The 15476-nt window shown below is 42.8% G+C and overlaps 2 protein-coding genes across 6 annotated transcripts in view; one reads left to right on the top strand and one right to left on the bottom strand.

Annotated features, from left to right (window-relative positions):
* Window positions 1-11351, bottom strand: part of CDR2 (cerebellar degeneration related protein 2) — a 28342-nt gene extending 16991 nt beyond the window's left edge. Inside the window, exon 1 of the mRNA XM_019988220.2 lies at window positions 11093-11351. Coding sequence (XP_019843779.2) covers window positions 11093-11171 — 79 coding nt within the window. The 5' untranslated portion in view covers window positions 11172-11351. The remainder of the gene's footprint in view (window positions 1-11092) is intronic.
* A 152-nt stretch (window positions 11352-11503) lies between these two features.
* LOC109578495 (transmembrane protein 180-like) overlaps window positions 11504-15476 on the top strand; it is a 43393-nt gene continuing 39420 nt past the window's right edge. For 3 of the 5 annotated variants that reach the window (XM_070779791.1, XM_070779787.1, XM_070779788.1), the window contains exon 1: window positions 11797-12282. Coding sequence is in view for 2 of the 5 variants with exons in the window: in XM_070779787.1 (XP_070635888.1) it covers window positions 12212-12282 (71 nt within the window). In the remaining 3 variants the exon portion in view is untranslated. The other 2 variants (XM_070779790.1, XM_070779789.1) reach the window with 2 other exon arrangements.

Genomic DNA, 15476 nt, shown 5'->3' on the forward strand with positions numbered 1-15476 from the left:
CCCTCTCAGTGCACTAAAACTTAAGCCAAAAAAAGGAAAATGACATCAGTGATAAGAACACTACCACAGGTCTCTCTCATTTTTTCTATTACTTTTCATTCCTTCTTCAAGATGACCAACCTAGATAAGCAAAGCAGCAGAACAGTTTGTGTGGTAACTCAGTCATAGCTCAGACTTTCATTTAACACAGAACCATATTTCCATTTTAAACCTCGCTTTTCAACACTCTTTAGGCATATGTGCATATACGACAGCATGAGTTTTGTTACACACAATCCCAGAAACAAAAATTCACTGATACAAAAAAGGACAATAGTTGTAACATAGGTACCTGAAACACTTTTCTGCATAGTAAGTTGGAGAGGTCCTTTGATAACAGTGGAAAATGCACTGAACTGAGTAGGAAAATCTGGAGTTCAGTTCTGACTGCCATTTACCAAGTGAACGCTTTAAACAGAGTGACTTTAAACATCCCTACATTTAGTATTCTTGTGTAGAGAGATGACTGTCCTGTCAATGATTGTGAAAATCAAATGAAATAGTACACAAGGAAGTACTTCACAAACTAAGCAGCAGTACACAGGCAAAGTTATTATTATTCATTGATTCACAAGTCAATGACTGTTGCTGACTGCCATAAGCGCAATGAAAGTGTGAGCTATGACTGAGTTACCACACAAACTATACTGCTGCTTTGTTGCTAGACACCATGCTAAGATTTGGCTAGAATGCTGAATAAACGGATCAAGTTCCTGCTTTCCTGACACTCCCAGATGTACAGGGGAAGTCAGACAGCAAATAAGTAAATAAACTTGAAAACTGTTATAAACACTATTCATCCATACATGTATGCATATATTCAATAATACCAAACATCATTCTGGGGATCTACAAATGAACTCAGCTAACTCCCTGCCCTCATGGAGCTTATACTCTCATGGGAGAAACAGCATGAGAAAATATATACTAGATAGCAAAAAAATGCTTTAAAAAAAAAAAGGAAGGAAGAGTATGGATATGGGAGGTTGAAATTTAAGAACAGGCAACAAGGGGGATATTAGACTCCAGATGTGAAGGACGGAATAGGTGCCTCACATAGATCTACCGAGGAGACCAGCATTCGAGGCAGAGGCAGAAGAAGAGCAAAGACCCTGGGAGGAAGCATGAGTGGCGATAATAAGGACTGCAGCCGATGAGGCTTGAGCACACTGCGTGTGTCTGTGTGCGTTCTGTGGCTGGGGCAGCAGGAGACAAAGAGGGCTTCCAAGGATGGCCAGCTGTTAAAGCCAAACTACGGAGATCAAGATGCTGGTTTTCACTGAGTGAAATGGAACCACGTGAAGGCTTTTGATCAGCTCCACTCAGGCTGTTGGGTTAAGTTGGCCAAAAGGGTTAAGGTGGCGGCAGGGTGACAGGGATACTGCAGTCACTGGGTGAGCGATTGTGGTGGCTTAGACTAGAGTGGCAGAGATGGAGATGAGCAGAGGTGTCAAATACTGGATGTGTTTTGAAAGTAGAGCTAAAAGGATTTGTTAATCAATTGGATGTGCTATGTGACAGAGAAGAAAAAAAACCCTCCAGGTTTTGTGATAAGGCACAAAGGATTTTCTACTTTAGAAAGGAGGTCATGATGGAAGTCTCTCTTAGAAGACGTTTTAGCTAAAGCTTGAGAGGGAAGATCTTAACACATAAACGCCAGGAAGAGGCCCTAAGACGGGAAAGAAACTGGCACACTGTACGGCCCAACATGGCTCATAGTTTCATGTCCGAAATGCAGTACTTGGATGCAGTCTCAAAAACGACAGAATGATCTCTGTTCATTTCCAAGGCAAGCCATTCAATATCACAGTAATCCAAGTCTATGCCCCAACCACTAATGCCAAAGAAGCTGAACAGTTCTATGAAGACCTACAAGACCTTCTAGAATGAACACCCAAAATAGATGTCCTTTTCATCATAGGGCACTGGAATGCAAAAGTAGGAAGTCAAGAGATACCTGGAGTAACAGGCAAGTTTGGTCATGGAGTACAAAATGAAACAGGGGGAAAGGCTAACAGAATTGTATCAAAAGAACACACTGGACATAGCAAACATTGTCTTAAAGCAACACAAGAGATGACTTTACACATGGACATCACTAGATGGTCAATACCAAAATCAGACTAATTATATTCTTTGCAGCTGAAGATGGAGAAGCTCGATGCAGTCAGGAAAAACAAGACCAAGAGCTGACAGTGGCTCAGATCATGAACAATTATTGCCAAATTGAGACTTAAATTGAAGTAGGCAAAATCACTAGGCCATGCAGGTATGACCTAAATCAAATCCCTTACAGTTATACAATGGAAGTGACAAATAGATTCAAGGGATTAGATCTGACAGACTGAGTGCCTGAAGAACTAAGGATGAAGGTTTGTAACACTACACGGGAGGCAGTGATCAAAACCATCAAGAAAAAGAAACAGATTTTCAGACAACCATTTTGCCTTAGGCCGCCTTACAAATAACTGAGAAAAGAAGAGAAGCAAAAGGCAAAGGAGAAAAGGAAAGATAAACACATCTGAATGGAGAGTTCTAAAGAATAGCAAGGAGAGATAAGAAAGCCTTCCTCTGAGATCAATGCAAAGAAACAGAGGAAAACAACAGAACTGGAACAATAGAGTGGACAAAACGTGGCCCACTGGAGAAGGGACTGGCAAAAACACTTCAGTATTCTTGCCTTGAGAACCCCATGAACAGTATGAAAAGGCAGAAAGATAGGACACTGAAAGATGAACCCCCCAGGTCGGCAGGTGCCCAACATGCTACTGAAGAACAGTGGAGAAATAACTCCAGAAAGAATGAAGAGATGGAACCAAAGCAAAAACAACACCCAATTGTGGATGTGACTGCTGAAGGAAGTAAAGTCTGATGCTGTAAAGAGCAATATTGCATAGGAACATGGAATGTTAGGTCTATGAATCAAAATTGGACATGGTCAAACAGGAGATGGCAATTTAGGAATTCGACATTTTAGGAATCAGTGAAATAAAATGGACTGGAATGGGTGAATTTAGCTCAGGTTACCATTATATCTACTACTGTGGGCAAGAATCCCTTACAAGAAATGGAGTAGCCCTCATAGTCAACAGGAGTCTGAAACGCAGTACTTAGATGCAATCTCAAAAATGACAGAATGATCTCTGCTCATTTGCAAGGCAAACCATTCAATATCACAGTAATCCAAGTCCATGCCCTGGCCAGTAATGCTGAAGAAGCTGAAGTTGAACGGTTCTATGAAGACCTATAAGACCTTCTAGCACTAACACCAAAAAAAGATGTCCTTTTCATGATAGGGGACTGGAATGCAAAAGTAGGAAGTCAAGAGATACCTGGAGTAACAGGCAAATTTGGCCTTGGAGTACAGAATGAAGCAGGGCAAAGGCTAATAACAGTTTTGTCAAGAGAATGCACTGGTTATAGCAAACACCCTCTTCCAACAACACAAGAGAAGATTCTACCCATGGGTATCACCAGATAATCAATACCAAAATCAGATTGATTATATTCTTTGCAGCCAAAGATGGAGAAGCTCTATACAGTCAGCAAAAATAAGACCAGCAGCTGACTGTGGCTCAGACCATGAACTCCTTATTGCCAAATTCAGACTTAAATAGAAAAAAGTAGGGAAAACCACTAGGCCATTCAGGTATGACCTAAATCAAATCCCTTACGATTATACAGTGGAAGTAACAAACAGATTCAAGGGATTAGATCTGATAGACAGAGTGCCTAAAGAACTATGGACGGAGAATCGTGACATTGTACAGGAGGCAGTGATCAAGGCCATCCCCAAGAAAAAGAAATGCAAAAAGGCAAAATCGTGATCTGAGGAGGCCTTACAAATAGCTGAGAAAAGAGGCAAAAGGCAAAGGAGAAAAGGAAAGATATATCCATTTGAATACAGAGTTCTAAAGAATAGCAAGGAGAGATAAGAAAGCCTTCCTCAATGATCAATGCAAAGAAATATAGGAAAGCAATAGAATGGGAAAGACCAGAGATCTCTTCAAGAAAATTAGAGATACCAAGGGAACATTTCATGCAAAGACGAGCTCAATAAAGGACAGAAATGGTGTGGACCTAACAGAAGCAGAAGATATTAAGCAGAGGTGGCCAGAATACACAGAGGACTATACAAAAAAGATCTTCATGATCCAGATAATCACGATGGTGTGATCACTCACCTAGAGCCAGACATCTTGCAGTGCAAAGTCAAATGGATCTTAGGAAGCATCACTATGAACAAAGCTGGTGGAGGTGATGGAATTCCAGTTGAGCTATTTCAACTCCTAAAAGACGATGCTGTGAAAGTGCTGCACTCAATATGCCAGCAAATTTGGAAAACTCAGCAGTGGCCACAGGACTGGAAAAGGTCAGTTTTCATTGCATTCCACAAGAAAGGCAATGGCAAAGAATATTCAAACTACCGCACAATTGCACTCATCTCACACGCTAGCAAAGTAATGCTCAAAATTCTCCAAGCCAGGCTTCAACAGTACGTGAACTGTGAAATTCCAGATGTTCAAGCTGGATTTAGAAAAGGCAGAGGAACCAGGATCATATTGCCAACATCCACTGGATCACTGAAAAAGCAAGAGAGTTCCAGAAAAACACCTACTTTTGCTTTATTGACTATGCCAAAGCCTTTGACTGTGTGGATCACAAAAAACTGGAAAATTCTGAAAGAGATGGGAATACCAGACCACCTGACCTGCCTCTTGAGAAACCTGTATGCAGATCAAGAAGCAACAGTAGACTGGTTCCAAATCGGGAAAGGAGTACGTCCAGGCTGTATATTGTCACCCTGCTTATTTAACGTATATGCAGAGTACACCATGAGAAATGCTGGACTGGATGAAGCACAAAGCTGGAATCAAGATCGCTGGGAGAAATATCAATAACCTCAGATATGCAGACACCACCCTTATGACAGAAAGCGAGGAAGAACTAAAGAGCGTCTTGATGAAAGTGAAAAAGGAGAGTGAAAAAGTTGACTTAAAGCTCAACATTCAGAAAACTAAGATCATGGCATCCGGTCCCATCACTGCATGGCAAATAGATTGGGAAACAGTGAGAGACTATTTTTTTAGGTTCGAAATCACTGCAGATGGTGACTGCAGCCATGAAATTAAGACGTTTACTCCTTGGAAAAAAAGTTATGACCAACCCAGACAGCTTACTAAAAAGCAGAGACATTACTTTGCCAACAAAGGTCCGTCTAGTCAAGGCTATGGTTTTTCCAGTAGTCATGTATGCATGAGAAAGTTGGACTATAAAGAAAGCTGAGCACCGAAGAATTGATGGTTTTGAACTACGGTGTTAGGGAAGACTCTTGAGAGTCCCTTGGTCTGCAAGGATATCCAACCAGTCCATTCTAAAGGAAATTAGTCCTGAATACTCAATAGAATGACTGATGCTGAAGCTGAAACTCCAATACTTTGGCCACGTGATGCGAAGAACTGACTCATTTGAAAAGACCCTAATGCTGGGAAAGACTGAAGGTGCGAGGAGAAGGGAATGACAGAGGATGAGATGGTTGGATGGCATCACTAACTTGATGGACATGAATTTGAGCAAGCTCGGGAGTTGGTGATGGACAGGGAAGCCTGGCGTGCTGCTGTCCACGGGGTCACAAAGAGTTGGACATGACTGAGTGACTGAACAACAGCAGCCCAACATAAAGCCAGTGTGACAGAAGCTCACTGGGGAGAGTGGTACGGGAGCTGGAGGAGTAGGTATGGTTCAGACTACAGAAATCGGCCATGGTAAGGAAAGTTTAGGTTTTATTCTAAGTATGTTGGAAAGTCATTTCACCCAGTGTCGAAAAATATACTTATTACACTTATTATCAAAAGAGGGAACCTCACCACATATGATTTTAAAACAATTTTTAGAGGTTGACAAACAAGGTTTAACATTTAATTCATTAAACCAATATTACAGCTTAACCTAGAATAAGTGGTAACTGGAAAGCAACTTTTGTTACCTGGTAGCGGCCATTTGAGGGCATAATTAACATTGTGGTTGGTTAGTTTTCCCTCAGAAGGAAAAAAACAAGGCAGCAAAACCCACGAAACACCACTCCAGCTCATTTTAAAACATTTTACACCCATTTAAAATAAAACAGTATACTGTTGGTAGATCAGTGTCAAAATACATTCTCTTGTGATTTAAATATTAACAATGTCTATTAATGTACTTAAGACTTCATATACCAAGTCTATGAAATAATATCTTGTATTCACAAGACATCAAACCCTTTACAAACTGTTCAAACATTTGAAATTAATTTTTTGTATCTTTTCAAGGTAGTTAACCCAGATTTTCAAATGAGAAGCAGAAAGATGCTAAGAAGTGATCTGACCAATTCCACGTGGTGAGTCATAATAAGCAAATGAGAAACCACTGTCAACAGATTCTAACTTTCACCCTCATCACGATTCTCCATTATCCACATCCACACACTTTTAATTTTCTTGACAGGGATGTCCACATCTTTGTCTAAGGTACAGAGTACCTCAGTCTGCTTGTTTTCCTAGATGACAATGAGAAACTAGAGTTGAGCTCTTTGGCTTTTACTGCCTGTGCTGCCAGGGAAAGCATATACAACCCCAGGCAAGTTGCTATCTTGTTTTCAGTAAATGAAAAAGGAACTACGTACAGCTGAGATTTCCAGAAATAATTATTTTACACTCATAGCGTGTGTAATGTGTATACACAGCCCCATAAAGGAACCACTATGCTGAATTATTAAGGACAAAGCAAACATTACCTAGACATTACTTAAGTCTCTCCTGGCCTGCTATAAAGTGGTGAGTAACTCCTCACTGGGAAAGACCAGAGACTTACCAAAGATATTCTTATCCAGCAACCAAAAGCTGAGCCAAAACCTCTTTCAGAAGCAAGACTAATTTGAGACCATCTACAGCTATTTCTTTCAGTTAGGAAACTACCCATGTTACTTAATGTCAGCCGGGAGCACCTTTCCTGTTCCTGCTGCCGCAGAAGAGACGCCAAGTATAGCACTCTTGCAGTAAACATCCAACAGAGAAGAATTTGAGACTTGTCCTTATCGCAATCCTTATTTTGAGTTAAACAAAACCCAAGCCTGGCTCAGTAACCTGAAGTCTCAGTCTTCTAAATATTTCATTGGATGTGTAGGATAGAATTCTGGCGAAACAAGTCTCAACTACAAGAAAGCATCTGTGAAGTCACACTGTATAATAGGATATTACTTCATCTGTTAGTTTAAAGACAAAAGTCTTTCTTGGTCTTTAAAAAAAAAAAAAAAAGAAGTTTATTTCCTGTTGTGTAGCATCTGGCTTCCATTACCAAAAGGAGCCAAAAGCTGGCAGTAAGCCCAAGAAGGTTTTCTAAATAATTTGTGGAGGGAATGAGAGAATATTCAATGTCCTTTATTCTTACTTAACACACAAAAGAAAAGGAAACAATATAGTTTTGAAGCCTTATACACCTGTTCATCTCACTTTACAAAAAGGATTTTCATTAAGAGGTTGTCTTTTCTAAATCCTATTGAACTGGCGTAGGCAAACACTAAAAATACCACAGATTTACTGCAGGCTTGAGAACTGCAACTTTCAATAACTTCATGTTTAATATCCTTCCACTAATCAGTCTTTGCAAGTGACAATAATCTATTTTAACAATATAAACTATTAGCTTTAAACAGATAGTCTACTCAGCCCTATGCCCTAGGTAAAAAATTAACTCTAGTAGTCAGGTGATTTTTAAAAAAGATCTTCCTTCCAGAATTCCGAAATCTTTAAATTTCACTGCTATTACATTTTTCTTTAGTTTTTTTTCTTTAAAGAGGATGACATATTCCCATGTTAGCTGTAGTCTCTAGCATTCATTCAATAACGTTAAGGCTGAAAGTTTTTCCTATTACAAAACCAAATGCGTCATCTGGTGATGCTTCTGTGTAACTCCTGTAGCCGATGTTACTATAATTGGGAAAGCAAAAAATCTGAATATAAACATCAAGAAAAATGACGGTGTCAGTTTTAATGACCCTCCAAACAGTGATTCAGCAAATTCGTTGCTCATGTGGAAAACGTACTCATCTTAAAAAGTAGAAGTCTTAATTTAAACTAAGATTTCATTTGCTGATCTTTACAGTAGAAACCCAAATCCTTATTCTAAGCTTGCACAGCTCGCCAAATGACAATTACAACAGCAGCTGGTCTAAAAGAAAACCCAGTCTCTGAAGTCTTTCCACCTTGTTCTCAGGGGCACATTTCAAAGCAATCACCATCATTACCTACAGAGAAGGCTCCTGCTGTCCCAGAAAGGATCTTACTCACAGAGATCACAGTCAGTATTCTTACTTTGTCAACTCAGCCCTCTGACAAAAGACACTCTCTTCAAAGTGTTTTATAAAAGCAATGGGTTTTCTTCTTCTGCCTGCACAGTTTCACATGTTTCTAACAAGGTATGAATGGTAGACCACTGCCTTCTGAGGTTAGAAACTTTCAACAATTTTAATTTTTACAAAGAATGCCCCAAGCAAACTTTGGTAAAGAGATTCAATATACTTAAGTAATGCTTCTATTGTTAAAGAAAAAAAAAAATTGTAGTTCTATGACTGAGCACAGGATCTTAGAAAACTGTTTTAGCAACTCTGTTCAAATAAGGCTCTCAGTAAAATTAATAATGAGGATGTTAAAAAATGAACAGACATGTGTCTGCACTTGATAAAATCCCACTAGATCTGCTTATCAGCCTAAGAGGACAGACTTGCTCCCAAACCTTACTCAGCAGCAAAATTATCTAGTGAGGGCCCACCCACTGCCTAGCACTATAGTGGGCGCCCCAGGAGGCAGCACCTCCAGTCAACAGATCCCTAGTAAATGAGCAGGATCCTGTCTGTCCTGTGGACAGGCACTGTAGTCCTAGTGCCTCAATGAACACCTGGGACGGAATAAATACAATTTTTGAAAAATTAACAAAAGATCCATTAGAAGCTTATGAGTGAACATATAATGTAATGAGAATGGGACAAAGAGACCCTTTTATTCACACTGTGGCCTTCATTCTTTCACAGGCCAAATTCACAGTTGTAACTGTTGGAATTTCACATCTATTCCTACCCCACACACTTGGTTATGACACACAGGGTTATGTCAAAGTCCATCGTGATAATAGATGTAAAAGTCCTCTGAAAAGAACAGACCAAATTCCAAACGGAAACTGGCACTAGGAAGTTTGGACCTGTGCGCTTCAAGATTTCATGCATTTGCACACCTGATGACTTGATTTCAATCAGAGGTTAGAGAGTTCCACGTCTAACCTCAATATGTTGCATTTGCTCCTCAGTAAGTTGAAATATTACAAGTGGTTGTTCCTAACAACCTCCCACAGGGGGAAAGTGCAGTATAGACTAACTTGCCTGGTGGAAGAGAGCCATGAAAACAATAATCTTGTGTGAGTGCCTCAGTTCAGGTCAACAAGTGTTAAAATTGAGTTTCTATTATGTGCTAAGTATTGTGCTAGATAGATTAAAAAAAAAAAAAAAAACCTGTACAGAGCTACACTTTCTAAATACAGTAAGGAAAAATATATAGTTTTGATTATAGGGCAAACTGCTTCATTTCTTTATAGGGAAAGGTTGCAATTGCAAAATGGTTGCCTCATAAATTCTGGAGAAAGTATCAAACTAGGCCATCAATCCTTTTGGGGCATTCTGAAAACAGGTTAAAACGTAAGACAATCTGCCTTGTGGATGCTGTGAATATGATGGCAGATACTGCACTGCAGCCACTGAATAGGTTAGACTATGTAAGCATAATTACTTACATAAACTTTGACTTATATAAAGACTATATAAAATCTGATTTAAGCGACAGGCTGTGACATATTGATTTAAGAAATCACCTTCCCCCAAGAGTTCCTTATGTTTCTTTTCTGAGTCTTTTTTTTTTCTTTTTAAAGTATGAGTCTTTTAAGCCTACATTCTCTCTCCCCTAAGTTCAACGGTTAGCATGAACAAACACCATGGTCAATTAATATTCAACTAAATGAGATGGTAACTTTTTATGCCAGTTGAGAGATGAAAAAGTTGATTTACACAGAATTGCTGAAACAGAAGATGCCTGAAAAAAATTTCTCAGGAGACAGGAAATCCAGGACAGGCCAAGATGGGAATGCCTCTTGTGAAAAAGCTAGGGGGCAAAGTGAAGGAAGCAGCTGAGGTAGAAGTGCCCTCAAGTCATTCACTTGGCATCTGGTAAACCACGCCTAAGTAGCCCCCCTCTCACCCCGTCTAACGCCAACTGTAAGAGCTGTAAACCAGGTGGAGCAGAAGAGATAGGGGTTTGAGCAGTGACTAGGACGACTCCTCATTCTGAGTGTGCGGGTTCAAAAATGCTTTGCTCTACGGCAGAAACACAGTATTGTAAATCAACTAAACTCCAATAAAAATCAGTCAAAAAAAAAAAAAAAAACCGACTTGCTTCCACATTTGAGGGAAGTCACTTGGCCGCTTTAGCATCCGCGTTACCCATTTGGAAAAGGGGAACAATATGAGTTACTCTCTTAACGGAGTTATTGTGAGGATCAAATGTGTGCGCGATTCCTGCCACACGGCACTGCCACCCCGGGTCCACCACCTGCAGCAGCTCACACTCGCCGGCTGTGAGCACCGGCTGTGGTTCCTCCCCGACGCGGACAGCCCGGTAAGGGGCCACCCCTCTCCGCTCCGAGGAACACCGTGGGGATTAAATCAGTTAATCCCCGGAGAGAGCTCCAAACGGTGCCTGGAGCCCGGTCAGCTCCTGACACGCAGTAGTGGCTGGGACGACGGGGGATGCTGATTACCGCGCAAGAGCCCGGGCCCGCGCAGCGGAGTCCTCCCGCGCGGGACCAGCAGACGCGACAGTCCCAACGCCAGGTGAGCGCCAGATCTTCCCCGATACTGGCGTCGGTGGGCCCCGAGCGAAATCAACTTTTTAACAGTTTCACGGCCAGGAGGTGAAGCCTCGAGCTGGCAGCCGCCCAGCTCTGGCCAGGCCCCGCCTGGCGACCGCACCCTCACCTTGCTGGAGGTCCTGGTGGTCGTACCACGGCTCGTCCTCCTTCATCTCAAACTCCTCCACCAGGTTTTCCGCCAGCATTTCGGCCGGCTCTTCCGGGGGCAGCGGCCCCCGCCGCCGCCGGCCCGCCTCAGCCGCTGCCCCGGGCTCTCCCCCGGCCCCTCCGCCCTCAGCCAGAGCCGCCCTCGGGCGGGACGCGCCGCCGCCCAGGCTCCACCGCGACGCCGGACCACAGCCGCCCGCTACCGCCTCCGGCGCCGCCGCACGGCGGCCCGCAGCGCACGCCGCGGACTGGGTTCTCTCGCGCCGCCCAACCGCCCCAACGGCCGGCGCCCCGGCGCGAGCTCCTGAGTCGGCTCTCGGAGCCGGCTCCTCACGCCGCAGCCGGGCCCAACGTGGCACTTTGGCAGAACCCTCCCCGACCGGGGCTGCGATTCAAACCCCCGGCGGCCGCTCGGCCAATCGCGAGCAGACCGCCGGCCGAGCGGCGGCGACGTCGTCCAATCGCGTCTCGCCGCAGGCCCGCGGTTCGCCCGGTATCAGAGGCAGGCAGCCAATGGTGACTCCGAAGGAAACAAAGAAGGCGGGAAAAGGACAAGGGGTGCGGTCGAGGGTCCCGCCCTCTCCTCTCTTCGAAACGCTTCTGGCCGTGCATTCGGCGAGCTTGGGTGAGGAGGTGGTGGCCTCCGCTGCCCCTGTGGTGGGTGGCCGGCTGCCTGGCCGGTGGACGGGCTAAGTGGGCGTGAGGGTCAGAAGTACGGTCTACGAGCAGCGGACGGTTGCGGGCGGGAGGCGCGAGGCGTGCCGGGACCCTGAGGTCTGCTGCCCCACCGACCCTTGCTGGTCCTGACTCCCAGATTTGCTCTGCTTGATGCTGGGAAATCGAGGATCGGTCGGAAGTTCAGGGCAGTTAACTGTTTTCTTCTTGATATCTGAGTCCTCACCTCCAAATTGCTGAGAATTTGTACTGCCCCTGAAACGGTGGGCCTCAGACCCACCTGAAGGTGCAGTTGAAGCGACTCCTGAGAAAAAAACTGCAAGCGTTTTTTCATACTTTTTTAAAAAAGAGAGATCACAAGTTAAGCATCTGGAGTCATGACGTTACACCTGGAGAGAGGAGAATGCAGCCCTCGCCCTTGATGGCCAGGACAGTGAAAGCTGGTTTCTGCACACAACAAAATAAATACTGCTCGTAGGTTGTGGCTTTTACCATCTTCGTGCAGACAGAACACAAAAATTCTAAATTAAGGTGACAGATCAGAAAGTCAGTGTTCTTAGCCTTGATGTAATGGTAAAGGTACAGCTGACAGAAGACAGCTATGTTAGAATGTCAGCCAATAATCTTAGAAGGAACAGTCGTTTCAGAGGTGATAAAAGAGGAATGGTAAACTCACAAATCCTTGTCTTCTAAATCCAGGGACACTAACAAGTAAAATGTTACTGATCTGTTTTTATTCTTAGGTTAAGAAAGAAACTAGGTTTACTATTCTGCCCTAACTGCCCTTATTCTGGTAGAGGTATTACTAGTCCACAGCCAAAAGAAAATAACTAAAACTATCTTAATTTACAAGTCACTACAGATAAAGCTCTTTGGAAAGAGAGATGATTGGATTTAGGATTTGCTGATGGTGATTTGTTGAAGCTGAAGGGCCGGAATCATGCCTCTGACCTTCAAGAAACTCATCTTTCATAGCCACTAGTAACTGAAAGTGCTAACCCTTTCTCCATGGCAAAAGCTTATTTTGACTCCAAATCAAATGGGAGACTGTATTGAAATGTTCTTTAGCGTTCTTCAAAAAACAATGGCAAAACAACAAAAAAGAACGATCTGAAGAATTAAAGTTACTGATGATTTTACATGGCAAAAAAGTCCACACAAAACCCAACACACCAGACTTTATGTCTTTTAGTATTAGTGTGTTCTTTTTAAGGACACTGGGGGAACTTCTCCTCCACCCCCACCCCCGCCCCGGAAAAGCTTGAACAAAAATTGCACTGAAAAAGACAAGTTAGCTTTCAGTGCTAAACGCCCTGCTTTCAAGGGGTCCCCATCATTATTTAGAGTCCATGTAGGAGAAGGCGATGGCACCCCACTCCAGTACTCTTGCCTAGAAAATCCCATGGAGGAGCCTGGTAGGCTGCAGTGCATGGGGTCGCGAAGAGTCGGACACGACTGAGCGACTTCACTTTCATTTTTCACTTTGATGCCTTGGAGAAGTAAATGGCAACCCACTCCAGTGTTCTTGCCTGGAGAATCCCAGGGACGGGGGAGCCTGGTGGGCTGCCGTCTATGGGGTCGCACAGAGTTGGACACGACTGAAGCGACTTAGCAGCAGCAGCAGTCATAGCTGAGAAGCAATCATAAGCAGCCTCTTCTGCAACATTATTATTTGGTTTAGCGATAGGTTAACAATAACAACCCAAGTTGATTCTGAAAGAAGGCTTTTGGGTTTTCATTTAATAATTTACCAGTATTTAGTGCATGTTCCCAGCCTAATCATTACACCATTCTGCTACTTTTAAACTCTTCTATATAAAACATTTTGTATTAAAGAAGAACCAGGTTCAGAAATCCTTTGTTCCTGCTTGTAAAGATACACTTACTATTCATGTTCTTTGGTGTTTTATTGCTATAGTAAGTCAAGTGAGAGTTTTAAGTAGTGTTGACTTTAAAGTGATTGTAAGTGGTGGTTTTCAGTTTGATACCTACTAAAATAAGTGTTTATTATAATGAAAATAATCTAAAGCAAAATATCAATAGTTCTTTTTGCAGATGGAAATAAGAAAGATTTTTACTTTTTTTGGTCATAAACAGAAGTTCAGGCTATGGAATTTTTTATAATGTTATCAAAACTTTGTATCCACCGTATATATACATATGAAGTGAAGTCGCTCAGTCGTGCCCGACTCTTTGCAACCCCATGGACAGTAGCCTGCACCAAGCTCCTCCATCCACGGGATTTTCAAGGCAAGAGCACTGGAGTGGGTTGCCATTTCCTTCTCCAGGGAATCTTCCCAACCCAGGGATCAAACCCAGGTCTCTCGCATTGTAGACAGAGGCTTTACCTTCTTAGCCACCAGGGAAGTCCATATATGTGTATATATACGTGACATTAACTTTATGTTTCAGACAAGATGGGTGCTTAACTCAAAGTCTTTTTAAAAAATTTGAACTCAGCTAAGCAAGCTTATGATTCCTTGCAAAATTCTGAGTTTATAAATACCTGCCTTCTGACTTAATGATAGATCAGTTTAGAAGGTGTGGCACGCTTCTTGTTTTAGCATGCCTGAAATAAAACTAAGAACAAGAAGAGTGCCTGGATTTTGGTGGGCTAATTTTGTGTCTTAGGGCTTCTCTGGTGCTCAATGGTAAAGAATCCGCCTGACACTTCAGGAGACGCAGGTTCGGCCCCTGGGTTGAGAAGATCTCCTGGAGAAGGCAATGGAAACCATTCCACTGTTCTTCCCTGGGAAATCCCATGGACAGAGGAACCTGGCAGGCAACAGTCCATGGGATCACAAAAGAGTTGGACACAACTTAGTGACTAAACAACAACAAATTTGTATCTTGGCTTTTGGTTCTCCTGATCTCCTTGTTTTTGGCTCTCTTAGTAACCAGTGGCCTCGGCTTCAGTCTTCATTCTCACTTACGCCAAAAGTAAGTCCCGAGAGTGAGGTCTTCAGCGGTAGTTCCCAGGTTTTTCTAACTGGAGAATTACCTCCATAGTCAAAAATGTTGGTTCATCTCCACATTTTAGTACTTGTATTTTTAAAGGTTTGAGCATGCATAGTAACAAAGAAGTTCATATATATGTTTTTTGTTTATCATTACAGCAGAATCTATAGACATTTTAAGAAAGCTAGTACACAAGTGAGTACAAGGGACATGAGTTTGAGCAGGCTCTGGGAGTTGGTGATGGACAGGGAAGCCTGGTGTGCTGCAGTCCGTGGGGTCTCAAAGAGTCAGACACGACTGGGCAACTGCACTGAACTGAGTACACAAACGGGCAGATAGTCTGTATTTTGTTTATAGACAATGCTTGATCTACAAATGGAATTATTAACCCTTTTTGATAATTCTCTACTTCCTATAGAATTAAAATCATTCTTGCATCTACATGATGCAAGATGAAGCTCAGGGACTTAGGTAATTTGATCATTTGAGCCAAATGTCCACTTCCCCCTTATAACTTGCTCTCCGCATCCACACGTAATTGGGTAGCATAGACTGAGGTGCCTGCTTAATTCCCAGGGACTGTTTAAGCAAGTAGCATCTCTCGAATTATCTGAATATTTGTGTTTTCTGCTTGAGTAAGATTTTGGAGAAGTGCCTATTAAAGAACGCGCCTGCCAATGCAGGTAGACATAAGAGACATGGGTTCCATC

This window comes from Bos indicus, chromosome 25 (assembly GCF_029378745.1).
Source record: "Bos indicus isolate NIAB-ARS_2022 breed Sahiwal x Tharparkar chromosome 25, NIAB-ARS_B.indTharparkar_mat_pri_1.0, whole genome shotgun sequence".
Lineage (NCBI taxonomy): Eukaryota > Metazoa > Chordata > Mammalia > Artiodactyla > Bovidae > Bos > Bos indicus.